The 22,657-nt window shown below is 44.2% G+C and overlaps 1 protein-coding gene across 1 annotated transcript in view; it reads left to right on the forward strand.

The window, feature by feature from the left end:
• LOC139276790 (protein bassoon-like) overlaps positions 1-22,657 on the forward strand; it is a 646,194-nt gene that overhangs the window by 615,265 nt on the left and 8,272 nt on the right. Inside the window, exons 8-10 of the mRNA XM_070894795.1 lie at positions 276-1,285; positions 10,713-10,791; positions 16,493-16,591. Coding sequence (XP_070750896.1) covers positions 276-1,285; positions 10,713-10,791; positions 16,493-16,591 — 1,188 coding nt within the window. The remainder of the gene's footprint in view (positions 1-275; positions 1,286-10,712; positions 10,792-16,492; positions 16,592-22,657) is intronic.

Below are 22,657 nucleotides of genomic sequence, written 5' to 3' on the forward strand. Positions count from 1 at the left end.
CAAGGTTAAAGCCTAATTGATTGGCATGTGCCTTTATCCCTTTGTATGTGCTCTTTTTTAACGTTTTAAGCATGCTGCACAGCTCATTGTTTCTGTTGGTGGTATGTTTGTTCGGTAATTTGTTTTGTTGGTTTATTTTGTGTGGCATAAAACTAATCCTGGAACTCCCTGCATGTGGCAAGCTGCCTGCATTGAACCTTTGCATGGCTACAGTCTTGGAACCACAGGCACAAGAGGAGAACAGGGTGACTGTAATGTGTTTTTGGTTTTTGAAGCCTATCACTTGGGCCAAGAGGAGACAGACTGGTTCGAAAAGCCAAGGGAGCGTTCCAGACATTACGGTGGACAGTCTTCATCACAGAGACGCAGTCACCGAAGCCACCCGCGCCATGACTATAACGAGCCGCCAGATGATTCATGGCAACCGGCAGAGCGTTCACAGTCACGATACTCCTCAAAGGAGCATCAAAAGCAGTCTGCATATCAGTACGGAGAGCTTGCCCGACACGCATCGCGCCATGCAGCTGAGGAGCCTTCGCGGAAGTCATCAAGACAGCATCCGAAAGAACAGCTTCGCCAAGAATCCCGGCAATATTCTCAGCAGCCTTCGCAGAAAAGAAGCCAACATACAGAGCAGAGATCCCAACGAGATCCTCACTTGGGTTCTGCCGAATGGACCCAGCCTCGATCATCTTCTGGGCATCATCTGGACGCGGAGCTACCGCGATCACAGAAGCACTCACAGCAGCAACAACAATTGTCAGCTAGAAAACAATCGGAACAACCGCCACCTCAGCAACAAATTCGGCCGCAACACAATCAGCCACCACCATCACGGCAAAATCATTCGCAGCAGCAAGTTCGGCAGTCACCATCGCAGCAAGCGCGGCAGCCACAACCGCAGCAAGTGCAACTACCATCGCAAGTGCAGCAACAGGCACCACCACTGCAGCAGCAGCAACCACGCCAACCTCAACCGCAGCAGCAACAGGCACGGCAACCACAGCAGCAACAAGCGCGGCCAACCCAACAGCAACAACCACGGCCAACCCCGCAGCAACAACAACTGCAGCAACAGCAACAACAACTGCAGCAACCGCAACAGCAACAACAACTGCAGCAACCGCAACAGCAACAACAACTGCAGCAACCGCAACAGCAACAACAACTGCAGCAACCGCAACAGCAACAACAACCACGGCAACAGACTCTTCAGCAACCAGCAGGGCAACAACAGCCCCAGCCCCAGACACAACAGCCACAAACAAGGCCTACCACCACCATGGTAATTTTTATTCATGGTTACTATCTAATTATTAGGGTTAGGAATATTGAAGGTATTTCAATGGTGTATCGCAAGATGCAACTTTTTTTTTGCTTTTTCTTAATTTTGACCCACTCTTTCCTAAAGGTGATAGCTCATGTTGCATATGATTCCACAGGTGACCTCTCTCCTTTACTTCCTCAAAGTTATTATTCCTAATGTGTAATCCCAGACATTGAGTGTTGCCAGGTTATTCTACCATAGAGGCATCACATCAAGCCCAATCTTGTCTTGTGCCCATATCGACTGACAAGGGCCACTGGATTGGGATCAGGGACAGGAACAATTCCTGGCCTTTCATCTTTCGGGCTGAGGGACACAGCCTAATTGCAGTACTGTCACTGCTGCCCCAGCCAATATCAGCCAGTTCAAACCAGGCGTCAAGTATGTCCTTCCAGTTTGAATGGCTTCTAGATATAAGATGTTAACAACTTTTAAATTTAAAAAAAGGTTTAAAAATGTTACAATTTTATCTGAATAATCTAAAATATAAACTTAGTTCTGCTCTCCTAACTTCAATCTAAGCTTTGTTTTAAGATAAAACTTTTATTATTCCCTTCCTTTTTCTTTTTTGGAGCTATTTCCTGAACACAACATTTCTTACATTTCCCTATTACTATTAATTAAAATGCTGGTTCGTTGTAATTGCTTTCCGGTTGTCAAAAAGTAGAATTTAACTCATTGGTAAGTGACATTTTCCAGACCATCTGTGGTTAGAAATTATGATTGGGACTGAGTTGGGTCTGTACAGGCTAACATTGAAACAGACTGAGTTATAGTGCAGGCACTAATTTGATTGACTGTTTTGTCTGTGCTAGACTGAGACAATCATGTCGATGTATGTTGCCCTGGAGTTTTAATGTAGTGAGGGGCAGTTCCCCATCGCACTTAGACTGTGAGTTTGTTTTAGTAACATCTAACTTTCATGAGCTACCTGGAGCTTAAAGCATGAATTTATTTATATAGAGTAATGTAAGAATGTATACATATAAAAACAATTGTTTAAATAAACCAGTTATGAGCATTTGCTTTACAGTAGAGCTGTGCTGTACCAAAGGCCCTCAATGTTCCCATGGCTCCTTGCCTACCCATTATCCAGGGCCCTTAATGATTTCCTTATCCAGGTGCATCAAGTACTTAAATTTTCAGCCTACCTCTCAGTAACAGGATGTTGCTGTCACAGTCTTCAACTTTCATGACTACATCGTCATCGGCCATCCACTCGGCAACAAGAGCAAGAAAGAGATATGTTAAATTAAGAGTAGTGTACAAGGAATAGGAAGCACAAATTACAAAAGGTTACTTATGAATATTGCACCTGAGTCCACTTGACTGGAAACACAGCAGGCGGCAAATAGAAAGAAAGTACAGTAAACATGCTTTGAAGGATGTGCTCACCGTGAGAAAGCTGTGCAGAATGTGAAGTTGGAAAATACATTCTTCATGTGCTTTACACAGAAGCAGGAAAGAGCTCACCTATTAGTGGTCCTTTGTTACGGGCAACAGTGCTAAAGCATGATAAAGCATTAATTAGTAGTTCAGAATTCACAGTCAGCTCAGAATGATTATCACACTGTAAAATTATCCATGGAGAGAAGCTATTTAACTCCTTCAGGTTAACAAAAGGTTAAGGTGATAATCAAACCGGAAGACCCATCCTCAGAACAAGTCTACAACTACAACAAGATAGAACTATTCTCCAAGGTGCCATACAACAAGATACTTCCAGCGAATGTTGGCCATAATTGGTACACGCACATCTATTGGGATTCAACAATGCCAGTGGGATGTATAAGCTATCATTAATAATCAGGCATCAATATGCCCCGAACTTTCATGAACCTGAACTTCAACTCCTTTTGCATTCACTACAAAGCCCATTTTGAGCATCAGATTGTTCTTAGTTTGCCACACATCTAATACATAATTTCGGGCTGCAGAAACTCCCTGGCAATGACATCATCATAACACACCATGCAGATAAGTCTCATCATAGAAAGGCAATTAGGGATATCTTTCCTCGCCTCCCTAATGTGACTACACTGATACATCCTTGGATCAGGAGAATATTAAGAGATGAAAATACAAGCTACTGTCATTACTCTTCTTGGTGTTGGAACATGAAATCAGTCTGATTAGGGAAATATAAGTATATCAATATGTAGCGTACTATCTACTCCATTCCATTAGTAAAGATAGAGTTCCTTGCCTCACTCGCAGCCAAAATTTAAAGCAGGTATAGCTCAATATCCCGGCTAACATCACTGCTAATGAGTTTAAGGCTGTAAACTCATGCCTGGCAGAGACAGAGGTTGATGACACGGTGTTGACCAATACCGCCAACTCCATCCAACATCTTGAGCTTCTAGCAGGGCAGTGAATTTGGAGAAGGTGACGATATTACACAACATGTGCAGAGGACCCTACAGATGTTCTCAAAGATAGGAAGATGTCCTTTATCCTTTGCTGTATTTGAACCCATATTGCAATAAACACAACAGCAAGGTGAATCTATACACCTGTAGCCTTCTGTTTATCGAAAGTTAGTGTGGTATGGCAATTTCAAAACAGGATTATGTTATCTGACTTTTCATCTTATCAAACATTTACTAAAATTGATATTTGTTTAAAATAAATATTTGTTATGAATAATTGTATAACATCAAAATGTTTTGGAAACACTTCCTAATTCTTAATAAAACTGACAAAACAATCAGAAACACAGATAACAAACACATTTCTGCCACTACTGAACTCTGGTCCATTGAGTAGGTCTGGGTGGGATTTACACGAGTAGGGCATGGTCCTACTATACAACCAACGGGTCTTGGAATCCCAGCCACTTAAGCATATAAGAAATCATGGACGAAAAGAAAGAGGCCTGCCAATCCATCAAGCTTATTTCTTCCTGCGTTCTGCCTGTAATGGACCTATCCCAACTTATTTAGTTTTCTGACGAAAGATTCTGCAAAGTTTTTCCCTGCCTCCTCCCAAGGTAAATCAAGTAAAACTCTGAAATACCTACATGTTCATTCTACATTATAAATCTTTGGGATCACATATGTTTACAGCAGTTTTGGAAACAAATTGAATTTAATATTTCCTATCTATACTTATCCTTATAACTATTCATCCTTTCCCATCTAGGTACTCATCAAGCTCTTTTTAGAACTGTTAATTGGCACAGTATTTACTATTCATTTAACCATTCAGTTAGGTTGAAGGTGCCTCTGGTAGTTGGGTTATGGTCAGTGGGTGTTGATCAGAGAGTCTAGACTTGATATTCCAACCCACTCCTGGCCGGCTTCCCATTTTCCACTCTCTATAAACTTAAGCTCATCCAAAACTCTGCTGCCCAAATCGTAACTCGCACCAAGTCCCGTTCACCATCACCCCTGAGCTCGCTGACCTACATTGGCTCCCGGTTGACCAATGTGACGATTTAAAAATTTTCATCCTTGTTTTCAAATCCGTCTATGGCCTTGCCCCTCCCTATCTCTGTAACCTCTTCCAGCCCTACAACCCTCCGAGATATCTGCGCTCTTCCAATTTTAATCGCTCCACCAGTGGCGGGCGTGCCTTCAGCTGCCGAGGCCCTAAGCTCTGGAATTCCTTCCCTAAACCTCTCCGCTTCTCTGCCTCTCTTTCCTTTTTTAAGACACTCCTTAAAACCTACCATTTGACCAAGCTTTGCCCTAATATCTCCTTATATGGCTTGGTGTCAAATTTTGTTTGATAACGCACCTATAAAGCACCTTGGGATGTTTTATTATATTAAAGGCATTATATAAATGCATGTTGTGGTTGCCTGTAAGAGTTGGGTTAGGAATGCCCCTTTACTCAGGAATTGTCTTGGTTGAGAAGTCTCCAACAGTTAAGTTGAGACCTGGAGTTGAATTGGGGATCGGGAATATCAGGGATAGGAAGAATGCCACTGCGATTTATGTGGCTCAGGGAATACCATTGAGAATTGCATTGGAATCAGGAAATGCTATTGAGAATTGGATGGTATCAAGGAATACCACTGAGCAGTAAATCAGAGATGGACAATGCCACTGGGAAATGAGCTGGGGCTAAAAGGGTTAAATTATGAGGAAAAGTTGCATAGACTAGGCTTGTATTCCCTTGAGTATAGAAGATTAAGGGGTGACCTAATTGAGGTATTTAAGATGATTGAAGGATTTGAAAGGGTAGATAGAGAGAAACAAATTGCTCTGGTAGGGGATCCCAGAATAAGGGGCCATAACCTTAAAATTAGAGCTAGGCCATTCAGGGGTGATGTTAAGCAGCACTTCTTCACGCAAAGAGTAGTGGAAATCTAGAACTCTGTCCCCCAAAAATTGTGAATGATTTGTCAATTGAAATTTTCAAACTGCGATTTTTGTTAGGTAAGGATATGAATGGTCATGGAACCAGGGCGGGTAAATGGAGTTAAGATGCAGATCAGCCGTAATCTAATTGAATAGGAGAACAGGCTTGCTCCTGTTCCTGTGAGCTGTGGAGAGGAGCTGGCTCTGGGAGTTGGGTCAGGGAATGACACTGGGAGCTGGATTGGTGTCAGAGAATCCCATTGGGACTTGGATCGGAGTGTGGAATGTGACTTGGGCATTGGTGGAATTGGTCAATGCTACTGGGATTGGGTGGAGTCAGGAAATACTATTGTGGAACTTGATTGGGGATTAGGAAAATTATCAAAGCTATACAGTTGGACAATCGTAAACATCACCATTTTTATAATTCATAAGGTGCTTTTGTGACATAACAGGTGTCGAAAAATATTATTAGAGGGCTGCCTATCTTGATTAAGTAAAGCCAGCTCTAAATATATGAGGTGAAGAAAATGCCAATAATTACGGCATTACCAACTCCATCCCTCTCTCTGGTCACTGAGACTAAACAGGACCATTTGCAACCTTGGCATCCCTGAAAAGTGTTTCTGACCATATATTCGCTCCATCATCAAGACCACCAATTTCCACCTCCGTAACATAGCCAGCCTCACCTTGCGTCAGCTCATCTGCTGCTGAAACCCTCATCCATGCCTTTGTTACCTCTAGATTTGACTATTCCAATGCTCTCCTGGCTGGCCTCCCAGCTTCCACCCTCCATAAATGCCAACTCATCTAAAATTCTGCACCCTGTATCCTGACACGCGCCAAGTCCTATTCACCTATCACCCATGTGCTCGCTGACCTGCATTGGTTCCTGGTCCGGCAACACTACAATTTTTAAATTCTTATCCTTATTTTCAAATCCTTCCATGGCCTCGCCCCTCCCTATCTCTATAATCTTTTCCAATCCTACAACCCTCCTAGATGTCTGCGCTTTTCCAATTCTGGCTTCTTGCGCATCCCCGATTTTAATCGTTCCACCATTGGCGGCCATGCCTTCAGCTAGTGAGGCTCTAAGCTCTGGAATTTCCTCCTTTCCACCTCTCTGTCCTCCTTCAAGATGCTCTTTAAAACCTACCCCTTTGACCAAGCTTTTGGTTACCTTTCCTAATATCTCAATATGTGGCTCGGTGTCACATTTTGTTTTAAAGCACTATGAAGTACCTTGGGACATTTTGCTACATTAAAAGTACATATAAATACAAGTTGTTGTTCCTACAAATGTAGAAGAATGGATAACCCATTCTCTGTAGAAAGAAAATATCTCCCAGTGGTAGCCAGGTTTGACTAAATATTCGCAGAGCCTGTAACATGATAGTAAATGGAGACATTCAGCATCAGAAAAAGCCTGGAATCTCTACCTCCTAAAATTTGCAGACTGAGTCTAAGTCACTGCGGGATTCAGTCTCTGTCTGCACTTAAGCACATCTGTGTCAGCAGGGCTCCTACCAATTCTTTAAATATTAATACACCAAACTGATAAACTTCTTTTTCAACATGCGTCTCAACGTAACTCATTTTATGAATGTTTTACAGAGCAATAAATGTGAGTCATGCATTGCATCGCTTGAGTGTGCACACAACATGTGCTACTGTATCACTAGGTCCATGCAGCAGAGCAAGTCTCCAGTCATCCTGGTTAACGCTTGCCACTGGACCAAGACCTAGCTCTGTCAAGCCCGTGTGGTGGCTGGTATGCAATGGCCCCCCACATTAAAAAAATCCACGCACAGGCATCTTCCACCCCTTCGATTGGAGTTCAGGACTGGAACATCAGGTCCTTCATTGAAACATCTATGAACTTGTGTGGAAGCAAGTCATCCTCGTTCGAGGGACCACCTATGATGATAATGAGTGTGTACAATGGTGTTGTACTACATGACTCACACTACACTGACCACTGTAGTACAACACCATTGTACTAAATGAAATGATACCAAATTACTTTTGTGCAAGTCGCATGGAAAAAATAACACTTTCATGTGAGCCATTAGTGCAGTGTACCTTAGTTACAAATCATGCGGTAGAAATGCAAGAGCCTGATGTTTGCATTTGAACCGTTGCTACAGTACTGAACGGTTACGTACTCTCATTCCTACTTTGTAAAATAAAATAGCATTTTACATTACATTACAGAGAGCTAAATAGGTGATTTCAGAGCGGTGATGCATCAGAGGCATTCAAGTGGTGTTCTTCTGGCTTTTGAAATTTGCCACAAGGCAGTGGCACATCAAAGAGTTCTTTGAACCCTTTAATGTATAAGTGCCTTGTAATAAACTCCAGCCTATACATGATCCTGCAATTGTTCTGCAAAGCTAAGCAATAATTTCACTGCCTAGTAAACTGAAAAGTAAAATCAATAAATGCTCATGACTGAGCAATCACTTAGCAGATTGCATTCATGTAAAGTGTTATTGGATTATTTTAAAGAGCACCTGAAATTCTTAGAATAATAATTCTGCCATGCAGAATACATAGAATAAAAGAAAAACTGCCGAGCGAACTAATCAGCAATTCAAAACGACGAGATAGATTAACTTTTTAGGTGTGACTCTTCACCAGGTCATTTTTCTCACCAGACCTGCACCAACCAAGATTATCTTCAAAGGATCCATGCAATCCTGGATAGGAAAACTGAACAGAAAATCAAAGCCCACTAGCTCTTAACTGGTCCCACACTGCCCCACTGTGATTCAGCACAATTTCAAATCAATCACCTTCAGAACTGGCTACATTCCATTGGCAGCTAATCCCATTCTAGGTTATCACTTACCATTTTCTCTGACATCACAAGTTGAACTCACACCACTCAATAACCATCATTCAGGTTCAATGACATTGGTATGCAGGCATCCCCAACCAGTGCTGACTGCAGAAGTACACTCATTTAGTGCCCTATCAGTGTAATTGGTGTGAGCTGGCTGCATCTTTTCACCAGCCAGTTTCTGTCCTTATAAAATAAATCCCCTCAATTCACCATGAGAAATGCCAAGGGAGTCTGCTATCTGCTAGTTAGCTCATTAAAACTATAGGATTTTATTTTATTGATTCATTAAGATTGCAAAGGGATTAATGGTGCAGTGATTTCAGACATTCCCAGTATAACTTATACATCTAGATTAGAATGTTGCTAAATTCCTTTCCGATACGAGATGATAAAACAGAATTCCGATAATTTATCACAATTGTGCTCGAGTCCTCTTGCTTTGACAGGTGAGAGAAAGGTGCCTGGTACAGACATTGGAGGGTGAGAGAAATTTAAGGGAGAAATTCCCCCGTTGTGTGCTTTTTGGGCGGGGGGGGACAGTGTGGCGAGCCTGTTTTTGGGGGGAGGGGGGGGCGGCAGTTGGTGCACTACCGGCTGCCACAGAATTGTGCAGGAGTTAGCGGAGGCGTGAACATGGTGGCATAGCACCCCAGGACGCCGCACCTCTGGCGATGACATCATCGCCGTGTGCGGCGACCCCTTTCCATCCCACGGCGAGCTCTTTCCGCCTTGCAGTGGAAATTGGCCAGCGCCCGGCGAGGCTACCATGGGCAATGTCAGCGCCAGTTTTGCGGGTTGCAAACCGAGACAACTTCTGCTCCCGGGGCGGAAGTTAAAGGAGAGGTGCATTGCATTGAGCGCCGCCATTATTTTTCTAAAGCCAACTCACCAGTTGGCCTGCGCCCCATTGACGTCGCATAGTCCAGGCCGTGATCGTGCAGCTCGGCATTCCGTCTTGGTGCCAGGCTGCGGCCACGGCACCACCCAGCTCTGGTGGCCCAGTGGAGGCCATCAAAGGGTTCGCAACGTCCCTCCCCTTTAATGGAAGGGGAGGGGGTGTTGAAACGCGTCAATGTAGAGCTGCTGATCCAGCCCGTGTAGTGCCCCAGATACGGCCCCAACAGGAAGTGGAGTGCGTGACATTGCACTCCACTTCCTGTGAGGGACAGCCACACGAATTTCGCAGCTGGGGCGGGACATCCTGTGCTGGGCGCAGGAAGCGCTGGGCACAGGAAGGCCCGCCCCGATATGATTATTGCCCCCAAACGGGGCGCACGGCAATTTCGGCCGCTTATTTTTTTACCCACAAAGTGCTGGGTTTTTGTACAGACTCCCAGTAAAAACAGCTAAATGGTATGTTGCTTAACTCCTTTAAGAAGAGCTAGATAAATAAAAAGATCATGATATATTTAATGAAGCATGATCATTCCTGGGCTAATGGGACTATGGAAAGTAACTTGAATAATGGAGGTGTCAGTGGAGTATTTTGCTTAACTGTGTTTGGGGACCAGGCAGAAATATTACAGAACATTCACCTGATTAAATAAATTGCATAAGACATGTTGAGCGTGGTCTGTGAAAGAAATTGACTTTTATGTTGTGCTTTCTTATCATGTAGGTACAGTGGGGACTGTTCTTTCAAGAGTGGTATTGAGGTACATTGGGGAGTTCCAAGCTGCATCTGTCCTGTGTTATACTATATACTACTATGGTGCCCTAAGATGAAAATGTTCTCCAGCAACATTATTTCTCATCTCGTGAAATGTAGGAAAAAGAACAGAATTACAAATTCTGTATAGCTTGAGTTCTAGACAAGTGTCAGCCTTGGCTCAATAGTAGCACTCTCACCTCTGTGTCACAAGGTGGTGGGTTCAAGTGCCACTCCAGAGACTTGAGAACATAATCTAGGCTGACACTCTAGAGCAATACTGAAGTGTTCTGCACTGTTGGAGGTGTTGTCTTTCAAATGTGACGTTAAAAGTCTGCCCTCTCAGGTGGATGTAAACGGTCCCCAGTGTCCTGTCCAATATTTATTCCACAACCAACATCACCAAAACAGATTGTCTGGTCATTAACTCATGACAATTTTGGGGATCTTGCTATGCATACATTGGCTATAAAGCACTTTGAGACCCCCTGAGGTAGTAAAAGGCACTCAAGAATTGCAAGTTCTTCTTTCTTTCATAAAAAATGTTTTCTAATGCTCATTTATTTCCCTTTCCATTATTAGGCAAAGTCAGACCAAACGACCGCTGGAAAGCCTGCAGTAAAACAAGCAACCGCACCACAGCAAGCTGCTAATGTAGCAGGTATGTTTACCTGCACTAGGACCTCCGTCAAAACACCAATTCTGGTCAGAAGAAAGAGTATTCAGATATAGTTCAAAAGTGGTATTGTCTTCATTAGAGGGGAGGAGGGAGTGTAATAGTTGGATCTGGTAAACTGTGATCAGTAATCAAGAATAAACAATATAGGGCCAGATTTTGGGGGGGTCTTGCTGCGTGCCCCGTTAGTTAGACTTTGAATTGTACATTTAGGTTTTTAAAAAATTTGCCCATAAAGTTGCTGGAAGTGGAAGCTGATAACGGCTCAACGAGGGCATCAGGGTATCTGGGACCTTGGTGAACAATGGGACAAACAATGTATCTTCGTAAGCAATGAGATTAAATTACTAAGAAACAGGAAGGACTGAGAAGAGCGTAGATTAGAATGGGTGAATTAAATGTCAAATCAGGTACAGAAAGAGAAATAAAGAGAGGGTAATAAAGATTGGATTAAGAGAGAGAAAGTAAGAGAAAGGTAAAAAGTAAGAATAAAATTAATTTAAAATTCAACATTTTTGAAATCTCCAAAACCAATTCACTACCCGAAGGAATGAGAGTCCACATTTATAATTGTTTACTTTCTGTACAAGAGGTGTTGATTGGCAGTCATTAACAATTATCATGCCATTAAAAAGGCACTTCTGCTGTTAATTACAAAACTTAACTTTCTGTGGCGAGTTTAATGTGCAATTGATGTGCAAACCCAGCAACTTTGTGAAAATCACAGGGAGGTTAGGTGCAAGATACCATGGAGCGACGCAAATCAGCCAGCAACTTGTGGCAATTAGCAATTCACGGGATATCTCTTCGTCGCTACCAGTTGCTGGCTGATTTGCACATTAATAACAGCGTGCTTCGTTCAGACACCTTATTTTTTCAGCAAAATCTTGATTGGATTGATGTCTAGAGGATGGAGGATACAGATGGATCCAAAAGAAGGGGCAAGAACACAGGGCCTGAAAAACATTTAACAGGGTGAGGGCTGCTTGGGATTTCCCATTGAATATGCTCTTGAGGGAGGGGGTACAGGTTGCCGGGGGAGAATAGCAAACAAGGGCTGGATTTTCGGTTGTCTAATGCCTCAGTTATCGGCCAGAGGCGGCATTAATGGGGGCATAAGAGGTTACCGATCAGGAGCACAGCGTTTAGCTCCCCGACCGAAAATTCATTAGAGGCTCACCGGAGACACAAACCAGTAGCACCTGGCTGCTGACAATCACTCTGATCATGACATATTCCTGGTGCAACGCCCATGCTTGCGTCCCGGTCGGAAAATTAGGTGCGGCCGCCTCATTTAGCAGCCACCAAGAACAACATCTGGAAAAACAGTCGGTACAGGCTTTCAGAGTCATTAACCGGTGGCTACTTAAAAGGATGAGGAAGCGGTTCCCTCGGAGGTCACAGTTAGTGCAACGTTTACACAGAGCACAGTGCGTGAGCCTCCCAGTTTGCAGCAGCAGACAGACATAGCAGTACAGGTTGCAAATAAGCGATTTTGAAAACTTTAATGGGTGCATTACTACTAGGCCTACAAGAAGTAATGTTGAAAGTTGCAGATGATACCAAATAAGAGGTATAGTTAATTCATTAGAAGACCAACGGAAGCTATAAAAGGTTATTGATAAGGTGGGGGAACATGCTAAAAACTGACATATAGTATTCAATGCCAGTAAGTGTGAGATGATAGATTTTGGTTTTTAAAGAAACAGCAGTAATTATACTCTGAATTGAAGTAGGTGCGGTGCTGTGAAAAAGCAGAGGGATTAAAGGCAGGACATTAAAATCAGCACCTCAGATTGATGAGGCTGTAAAAATAGCTAATGAAATTCTAGGTTTTATCTCAAGAGCTTTAAAATATAAAAGCCAAGAGGTAATGATGAACCTACATAACACCTTAATAGGACCTGAGTTAGAATGCTGTGTAAGTATTGGACTCCACGCTATAGGAAGGATATTGAGGCTTATAAGAGGATACAGCACAAATTCACTAGGATGCCACCTGTATGAGGAAATACAAGTTCAAAGAAAGACTTGAAAAATTAGGTATTTTTTCATTAGAATAATGCAGATTATGAGACAATATGATAGAAGTGTTTACATTTATGAAAGTATGGGGCATACTGGTTAGAAGCAGACTGTTTCCAGTATTTGAGGAGTCAAGAATGAAGAGCCATGTGCATCGCTATCTAGGTTCATTTCAAATTACTCTATGCAGCTGATTCTTTATCCATTATTTCAGGGAATCCCAGGGATCTGCTCTTTCCCTTCCTTCTTCACATTAGTGATGTCCTCTATTCATGATCCAGCCTTATCCATTCTTTTGCTGACAAACTTACTCTGCATTCATCAATTTCCTTCAGATCACCCATCCTCAGATCACCCAGTTTTCAGTAATCTAGCACTGCAATGGCCAAATCACTACAGCTCCTTTGACTCCTTTGCACATGACACGAGAAAAGGCTTGGCTTTTGATCGGTGATCCCTTGCTCCAATCTTCTCCATTGCAATCTTATTTGCCTCTATCTTATCAGTACTGCAATGGTCAATGCTCCTCTGAACTTCCCTCTCTTGATCCATCTAAGTTACAAATATGCCATCCTACATACTCTTCTTCCTACATTCTGCTACTCTATTGCATTTTTTTCCCATGACATCTGTGTGGATTACATCAGTCTTTCCATCTTCCTACAATCTTCAGGTTTTTTGAATCCCAAGCTTGACATTCCCTAATTATTATTTCCTAATTGACTATGAGCTGGATTTTGTGGGGTGCCAGCGGGCAAGGTCGGTGGTGGGTCGGGTAGGAAAGTGTTATTTTCCCCAGCAGATTGTAACCCTGCTGTGAACCCGCCACCATGCGTCTTTATCAAATGTCGGGTCTGTCAGCGCTGAGCAGACCCAACACGCAGCGGCGGGAGAGCCAATTAAAATCGTTAGTGGCCTGTTTACAGCCACTTAACAATGGTTTCTTCCCAGCTTTTTGAAGTTGACAGTCGCCCAGCAGTTTCCTGCTGTGCCGAGACCTCGTCTGTGAAGCTGAGGTGGGACGTCAGTGGCCATTGAATCAGCTGATGAGTTGACAGCTTCAAATGTCAAGTCAAAGCTCCCAGCTGATTGAGAAATGTTCCCTTAATCACTAGCTTCTCTAAACTGCATTTCTACTACAGATTCAGAATGCTGCAAGTCTTTACACAAGTCTCCATCCAATCTGACCTCATTACCTCTCTCACCAATGACAGATCGCTTCTGTCATCTCTACTTCACCTGCCATCTATTCCATCAGCATGGGTGTCCTTGAAACTCTCTCACCTGGGTCCTCAGAATCCCACCACGATCAGCCCTAACAATAACACCAACAACAACCTTACTCTTCTCCACAATCAACTGATTCTGCACAGGACAGAAGGCATCAGCACCCGAGCACATGGCTGCCCGGGAGGCCAGGAATGGCCTCACATGGCCAGATTTACTTTACTTGACTCTGCAAACCTTGGCTGCCGAATGATGTGCCAGGTTGGCACCACCCCACACCAATACCACCCTATAATGCCCATGCCATTCCTTTCACATTCATCACCATTGCGGGAGCTACTATTATGTTTCACCATTCACTGCAACACACTAAGCCACTTCCAAAGGTGCACACAAATCTGTCCAAGAATGCAAAGTGTTGAAAATAAAGGTTTCAATGTCTGACACTATATTATCAGAAACTTTACATGAGCATTGCATAAAATACCCAAGTGCCTACCCTTGTGTGTTGTTAGTTTGTATGATTGCACTAGGATGAAGGTGAATGTGAAGGGTGGATAGTGAGATGGAGATGTGATAATGTAGATACAAAGGGATGGGTGGAAGTACAAGGTAAGTTGCTGTGAGTAAGGATGTGCAGGAGTAGGGTAGGGAAGGCAGAGTGATGGGGATGTGGTGAGAGGCACAGCAGGATGAGGTTGAGTGTGGCTTTGTATTTTCATTTTGTGATCATTGAAACATTTGTGGCACTGCACCCAGATCGTCCTGACCACTTCCCTGTTTCTGTCCACCTCTGTAATGTGCAACCGGGTTGTATTAATCTCCAAGGTAGGTCTCATCCGCCCATGGAAAGGGAAGAGGACCTCCCGGCGTGTTCTGACTCCCTCCATAAGCCCGGGTGCAGCCCTGCACCTCTGTGTGGTGCTTGTCAATGTTTGCTAGCAGCTCAGTGCTGTAGAACACTGACAGCACAAATATGAAAAGAAAGTTGGCCATGGTCCCTTTAAGGAAACTGGCTGAAGACGCGTCATCAAATGACGTCATCAGACCACTTCCTCTAATTGGCCGGGAAACATGCTGGACGGGCTTAACATCTGGGAGTATGTCACATTAAAGGAGGAAAAACAATACAGAATGAGAAAAGGCCATTCATGTCGTAAAGCCTCTTCCCTTCATGGGCCATTGGCCCTATTACGAACTCTGCAAACAGACCCCAAATAAGGGAATATATTGCCATTAAGGCTGTGAAGCAAATTCCTAGTAAGAGATTCCTGGGGAGACTTTGGGTTGGGCGGCAAACCGATACGATATTGGCGGTGTGTCTGCGGCGCCCACCCAACGTGGCAATGAGGTTCAGGCATCATTAACATTTTTTTGGCCAGCTATGGCTGACATTGGGCACTTCGATTCATCTCATCAGTCTGTTCAGGAGGAAAATCCTGCTAAAGCGAGAGTGGAGTTAGATCTGGGGTGATTTGAATTTATTACAGCTTCGTCATGCACTCTTCGTCATCTGTAGAGGAGTTAACAATTGCATTTATGAAGTTTTGCAAGCTACTATAGGTTAAAAATAAAATTAACCTACCTGTGTTGGATAGATTAGTCAACTGGTGGTTGTCCCACATACTGGAATGATTGTGCTTATTTGCCCATTCACAGTCATTTGTTTAGCGCTACAGCATTTCAAGATGAAGTGTATTTGGCTTCAGCAATGATGCAAACACTGACTGGAAATCATAGGGTACTAGAACGGTGTAACTCCGAGAGGAGCTGCCAAACTTCCTGCCCGGGATTCTCCGATTTTCATGCCTGGGCTTCATTATCATCTCACTGGTAGCTGTCTGCATCAGACGGATGTCACGAGGCAGCTGGCCAGCTGTTTGCAGGCGAAAATCAGATGGTGCAGGTACTTGGCTAACTCTCCAGGGGGACTTTTACAGGGTTGCAAGGTGCGGCTGGGGCGGAGCCCGGAGCGGTAGAAACTTTTCTTGTGGCACCTGGAGGAGCACACCATGGCACTCACTCCAGCCTGTAGGTCATTAAAATTGAGCAATGGGATCTCAATTAGCGTGTGACTCAGGTGAACACCTCAATTGCCCGCCATTAAAATCACTATAGAGCATAATCAGAGTGGGAAAAAGAGATGCCCGATTTTAACTCTCATTTAGCCCCGTTTCTCCTGAGGAGAGGGAGTTAAAAATCTCCTCTAATACTTCAGCCCTCTCAGTAGCGAGTCCTTTTCCATTTCCCACTTACTCTCCATGTTTTTCAATGTGTCTCCCAACATGCATTTCTTGTTGGACAAATTGTGCTCAATGTCTTGCTATGACAAATGATCTAGCAATAAATAAATGAATGATTTTAAAACAATATTAAAAAACTGTTATATGAGAATTGTAAATGTTTATTTTCTCTCTCTTTTCTCTAACTGTAGGTTCAAAACCAGGTGAAGAAAAGGAGGGGGATATTGGAGCTTTTGTTTCCAAAATGTTGCCAGGAGGAGCTGCTGAGCAGGCTGGGAAACTGACTGAAGGTAAAAAAAAAAATGGTGTAAGAAAGGGTCAATAAAACACTAAAATAATTCGAAGCTTCAGTAGGTTCAAATCCTGAAGAAGGTCCCAGGCTTGATTTCTGTCAGAAAACCCAATTATTTTTCACTACTCTCAAGAAATCTCCCATTTGCTATTATCTTATTTTCTCTCCTTTCAAGTTAACTTTTCAACTTACAAGAAACTTACCTCTAATAGTAATAACTTAGTAAATCTCTCTGCATTTCTGGTTCGGCTACTTTTACGTTTCTTTAACTTTTTCTTCTGCTTATCAAGGTAACATAGAAACATAGAAACATAGAAAATAGGTGCAGGAGTAGGCCATTCGGCCCTTCTAGCCTGCACCGCCATTCAATGAGTTCATGGCTGAACATGCAACTTCAGTACCCTTAGTGCTGTGGCATGGAACACTTTCCATTTCAGGCACCCAGTCGCAGTATCAAGCACTCCCAGGTTAGGTAAAATGTAGTTTGATGCAGGGTAAAGCTATGTTGACTCTGCCTCCTAATAGCACCCGGTACTGCAACCATTGTGAAAATTTGCATCTCCAACACCAGCCAATCTGAGTGAGATTGACAATGTTAGAGTGAATTATTGCCAAATTGGGGTTGATTCAATGATTTGCACAGCGAGAGAGAACTTGAAGGACCAGGATTGTTGCATAGTCTGTTGAGTTAGTAGATCTTAGCTGAAGTAGTGGTTAGGATACCTTAGTAAAATATTATTGCAATGTAATCAATTTAGATTAAAGGTGAGTGGAAATTATTCATCGGCACAAGGAACTCCATCAGCATGCACACAGAAGGGATTGCTACGATATATAAGTTCAAAATACTGTGTTTGACGGAAAGGGTTTGTTGGCACAACTGAGCTACAACATGCAGTCATTGCTCATCTGAAAGTCAGTTCTGACAATTGATATCTCATGGTGTTAAAGTGGATGTGTGGGGCCTCATAAGAAATCGTGGAATGAGAAAAGGCCAACTGATTCATTGAGTCAGCTCCTTCCACAGACCATATCCAACCTCAATACAAAAGCAAAATATTGTGGATGCTGTAAATCTGAAATAAGAACAGAAAATGCTGGAAATACTCAGCACCCCTGGCAGCATCTGTGGAGAGAAAAACAGAGTTAACATTTCAGGTCTATAATCTTTCATCAGAACTGGAAAAAGTTAGAGATGAAACAGGTTGTAAGCAAGTACAGAGGCAGGGAAAGGGGGCGAAGGGATGGAAATAACAAAAGGGAACGTCTGTGATAGGATGGAAGGCAGGAAGATTGGCCCCAAGTTTTCACATGATTTGCTCCTGATTTTTAGGAGCAACTGGTGTAGAACGGAGTATCTTAGAAATCGGAATTCTCCACATTTAGTTTGCTCCAGTTCTAGTCAGTTAGAACAGTTTCACTTTGGAACAGAATTTTTTTTTCAAAAGGGGGCGTGAGTGAAAACTTACTCCAAACTAACTTAGAATGGAGTAAGTGAAGATTTTTGTACACTCGAAAAAACCTTGTCTACACTTTAGAAAATCAGGCGTAGGTTACAAATTAGGCGTAGGGAACGAGGTGGGGGGGGAGGGGGGGAAGGGAAGTCATTAAATTCTACAATCAATCCTTAGTTATACTTATACAAATATTATACAAATAAATCAAACCTGAATAAAAATTTATAAGCAAAGAAAAGATTAAATAAACCATGTTCCTACCTGTGTGAAATAGCATCAGCCTTCGAGCTGCTGTGCTTCAGGCAGGCCTTCCATGTTGGAGACAGACAGGGGTGTGGCGTCAGTGTCTCGACGGCAGCAGCAGCAAGCTTCGAGCTGAGCTGCAGTGCTTGAGGCAGGTCTTCATTCTCTTCGTGGCTGGCCGCGAAGAAGCAACACCGGACGGACCCGAGGCCATTCGGCCATGAGATATCAGCGGCGTCAGTGGCTGGCCGGCAGCCGAAGAATCAACACCTGACACACGCAGCTCTTTATGGTGCTTGAGGCCATTCAGCCACACTTTAGGGGCGGCGTCAGTGGCTCGACGGCAGCCGAAGATACAGCAGCAGCCTTCGAGCTGTGAGGGGGACTGAGGCCATTTGGACAGGGAGAGGCAGCCACATCGACAGTTTTATATTTAAATTTGCAGAATGGGTGCTGCATTGTCAACACCACGTATTATGCAATGGTTTGCCATCAATTCACTGCATAGGAGAGAATTGATTAGAGCTCACCGCACAGTAACGTCGTAGCCCGTAGGTTGATGGGCAGGAGACCTTACCCACGTTGACAATATTGAACCAGGCGCTCGTACCTGGACATGAGCGAGGCTGATTGTGTGAAAAGGCTGCGTTTTCGCAGAGAAGTTGTCACTGAGATCTGTGATATGGTGAGAGCAGATTTGCAGCCCAGAAGCAGAAGGACAACTGCCTTGTCTGTTGAAGTGAAGGTAACAGCTGCACTTTCTTTCTATGCCTCGGGATCGTTTCAGGCTACAACTGGAGATGTGTGTGCCATCTCTCAACGTGCAATACATGCCTGCGTTTACGGCTGCACTTTATGCGCGAAGGAATGACATCATCAATTTCCCAATGACCGCACAAGCGATCCATGAGAGGGCTGTGGGCTTCTTCATGATTTCCGGCTTTCCAAAGGTACAGGGCTGCATTGATTGTACCCACATAGCCTTGCGAGCACCTGTGGAGGAATCTGAGCAGTACCGAAATAGGAAAGGTTTCCACTCTATCAATGTGCAGCTCGTGTGTGACGACAAGCTGCGCATCATGTCAGTCGATGGGAGATACCCTGGCAGCACCCACGATGCGTTCATCCTACGTGACAGTGTTCTATCTGACATGTTTGAGCAGCAGCCAGAAGGGCAGAGCTGGCTACTGGGAGACAAAGGGTACGGCCTGACCACCTGGCTCATGACGCCCCTACGCATGACACGGACAGAAGCTGACCGTCAATACAACATGGCGCACATTGCGACGCGCAGCATCATTGAAAGGACCATTGGCATATTGAAACAGCGATTCCGATGCCTGGACCATTCTGGAGGACAGTTGCTATACTCTCCTCAGATTGTCGGTCACTTCACTGTTGTGTGCTGCATGCTTCATAACTTAGCCATCATGAGGCAGCAGGAGCTGGCAGTGGAACCCGAAGACCGACGTGAGGGTCCAGTGCATGATGATAGTATTACGGAAGACCAGGATGTGGATGATAACGACAATCAGGAAAGCATGCAAGTGCCTGATGCCGAAGCACGAGGTCGGAGGAGGGCCGTCCATCGTGCCCCTTTAACGATTGCTCGAGACTTGCGGCAGCAGCTCATCCGTGAACGCTTCAACTACTGATGCCTGAGGGCTCTGCGACCACTTTTGCATATGGACATGTTTATTCTTTGCAGTTGTTCCTACGTTGTGTTGTGTTTATGGAACATGAAACAGTTTTAATGAAAAAATATTTTATTGAAAAGTTAATGTCACTCTAATAAAATATTTGTTGTATCAAACTCTACTTTTTAATATGACTCTTGAAGATCACTTAAAAACTTTAAGATCACTTATAAACTTGTAAAGTTACAAAACTTACAAAACAGTTTCATTGTGAAAAATCTTACACTCTGAAGAACACTTAAACTTCAGGATCACTTTTTAGGTGCAAAATTAAATAAGATACAAAAAAATGTGAGAGCATTTACACTATAAGATCACTTAAAAACCATAAGATCCCTTATAAGTTGTAAAGTTACAAAACTTACAAAACAATTTCAATTTGAAAAACGCTACTACAGCTACATCAAGAACAAGAACAAAAGCAGCAAAGAAAGGCTGCAACCATGTCTCATCCATATCTCAGTGAATGTTCACTTCCTCATGGGGGTGTCATTTGATTGGCTGGGCTGTGTGTCCTTATTGCAGCAGCTACCTCAACCAGGCCCATCCTGACGGCCTGTGCCGACACTTGAATGCCCTCCCTGATGGCCTGTGCCGTCATTTGCATGCCCTCCCTGACGGCCTGTGCCGTCGATTGCACTCCCTCGGACATTCCCTCCCTAAGTTCCCGTGTCATTACTGCTATTTCTCCCATCAGGACCGTCAACTCTTCACCTACTGCATTGACGCCACCGATGAGTGATCGGGTAAGCTCATTGGTCTCCATACCCAATGCCACAACCTGAGTCGCATCTGTTGCACGCTGCATCTCAGGAGAGCGTGTCTCCAATCTCCTTCTCCTCTGCCTGGGTCTGCCTTGTGGCACCACTACACTGGGAGGCGCAGGCTGGGACTGTGGGACGCTCTGTGTTCCAGACGGCTGAACTGGAGTGAGAGGCTCGGGCTGGAATGGTGGGATGCTCTGTGTTGCAGACGGCAGAACTAGAGGGAGAGGCTCGGGCTGGAACGGTGGGATGCTCTGTGTTGCAGACGGCAGTACAAGAGAGAGAGGCTCGGGCTAGGATGGTGGGGCGCTCGGTGTTCCAGACGACAGTACTCGAGTGCGAGCCGTGGGCTGGGATGTTGGACGAATGGGTGTAAACTGCTCCATGATATCAGCAGCAACACTGGGATCCGAAGCGTCGGAATCAAAACCATAGTAGGTGGAACCAGAACCTATACGAGAGGGAGGCGCAGGCTCGGACGGTAGTGCACTGACTGTAGAATGCTGCATTATACCAGCAGCACCACTGGGACCCGCAACATCGGAAGCAAAACCGTGGAAGGTGGAACCAAGACCTATGCTAGGGGTTGAAACTCTGATGCCCCTTGATGGGGGCTCATAAACATTAAATTGGAAGCTCTCCCCTGCAGACATTTCAGTCATCACTGCCAACATCCAGTCTGGATCGTCCGCAGCTGGTTGTACTGGTTCTTGTTCTGTACCCTCAGGATCCTCAGGGTTGGCAGCAGCAGCATCGCCATCATCATCATCATCATCATCATCAGCATGTTCTGCAGAATACATCAGAACAGTCAAATGCTTAACAGCAAGGGAGGGGGCCGGGTGGGTGGCATGAGTACTCTCACACATAGCAGGCCAGGCAGCAGGTTGATTTAAAGGGCCATGATGCATTTTCAGGACTTACCCTCTTCCTCGCGTGCGGGCCCAGCTTGTGCTGTACCGATTGCTTTTCTCCATGTACGACTCATCATAGCAGCTACCCTTTGTTCCAAGGGTGTCAGTGGATGCAGATTGGGCACGTCTCCTCCTGTCCGAGTTGCCTCCCTTTTGTTGTGGGCCAATTTCTTCTGCAAAGAGTAAAATATAACTTTTTACAGAGTGTGTCAGTCTGCAAGGTGGGACATACAGATAGCCAGGTTACAATTACGATTAAATTAAAAATGGGAAATATTACTTACACTAACTACTTGACCAAGGTCATGCCAGTTCTTTTTACACTGACTTCCAGATCTCATGGTATGCACCACTGCGCAGTAATCTTCTGCAACTTGGTTCCAGCGTTTCTTCATTTCTTTTGGTGGCACTTTTATGCGACCTCAGTTGCTGGTATCTAGCTCCTGCCATCTCTGCTCAATTACGTTGACTAATATCGCCACTTCCTCATGCAAGAAATTCTTTGTTCTTGGTGGACATTGATCCATTGCAAAGTTGAATTGGCACTCTTATTTCTCCAAACACACAGTCCTTAATTTGCATGCACCAATGTAGCACCGGTTCTGCAAGTTTAGCAGTGAAAAGCTGAACTCACTGATTTCAGCAGGTGATTTATTCAGCAGTGCTGCTAAAAGCACTCCCTCACACACAGAAATATCAAAAAAAATTAAATTACAAGCCTTTGCAGGGGTCCAAGAAACAAATCTTCACTTTTTCTGCAGTATTTTTAAAAATGGCCAAGTGCCAATGTATGTGTGAAACTGCGCGTGCGCGCACGCTCCAACGCACACGCGCAGGGTTGCCGGCACCACGAAGGCTAATTTAAATTGTACCCGCCCCCTGCTACTTAGAAAATTGGCGCGAGTGTTAGGCTCTGCCCCCTGCTGCGAAGAGCGCGCCGCGCCAAGCAGACATCGAGCTCCAAGGAGCTCGAGAATATCGGACTTTTT

Source organism: Pristiophorus japonicus, chromosome 12 (assembly GCF_044704955.1).
Source record: "Pristiophorus japonicus isolate sPriJap1 chromosome 12, sPriJap1.hap1, whole genome shotgun sequence".
NCBI classification, from domain to species: Eukaryota; Metazoa; Chordata; class Chondrichthyes; family Pristiophoridae; genus Pristiophorus; species Pristiophorus japonicus.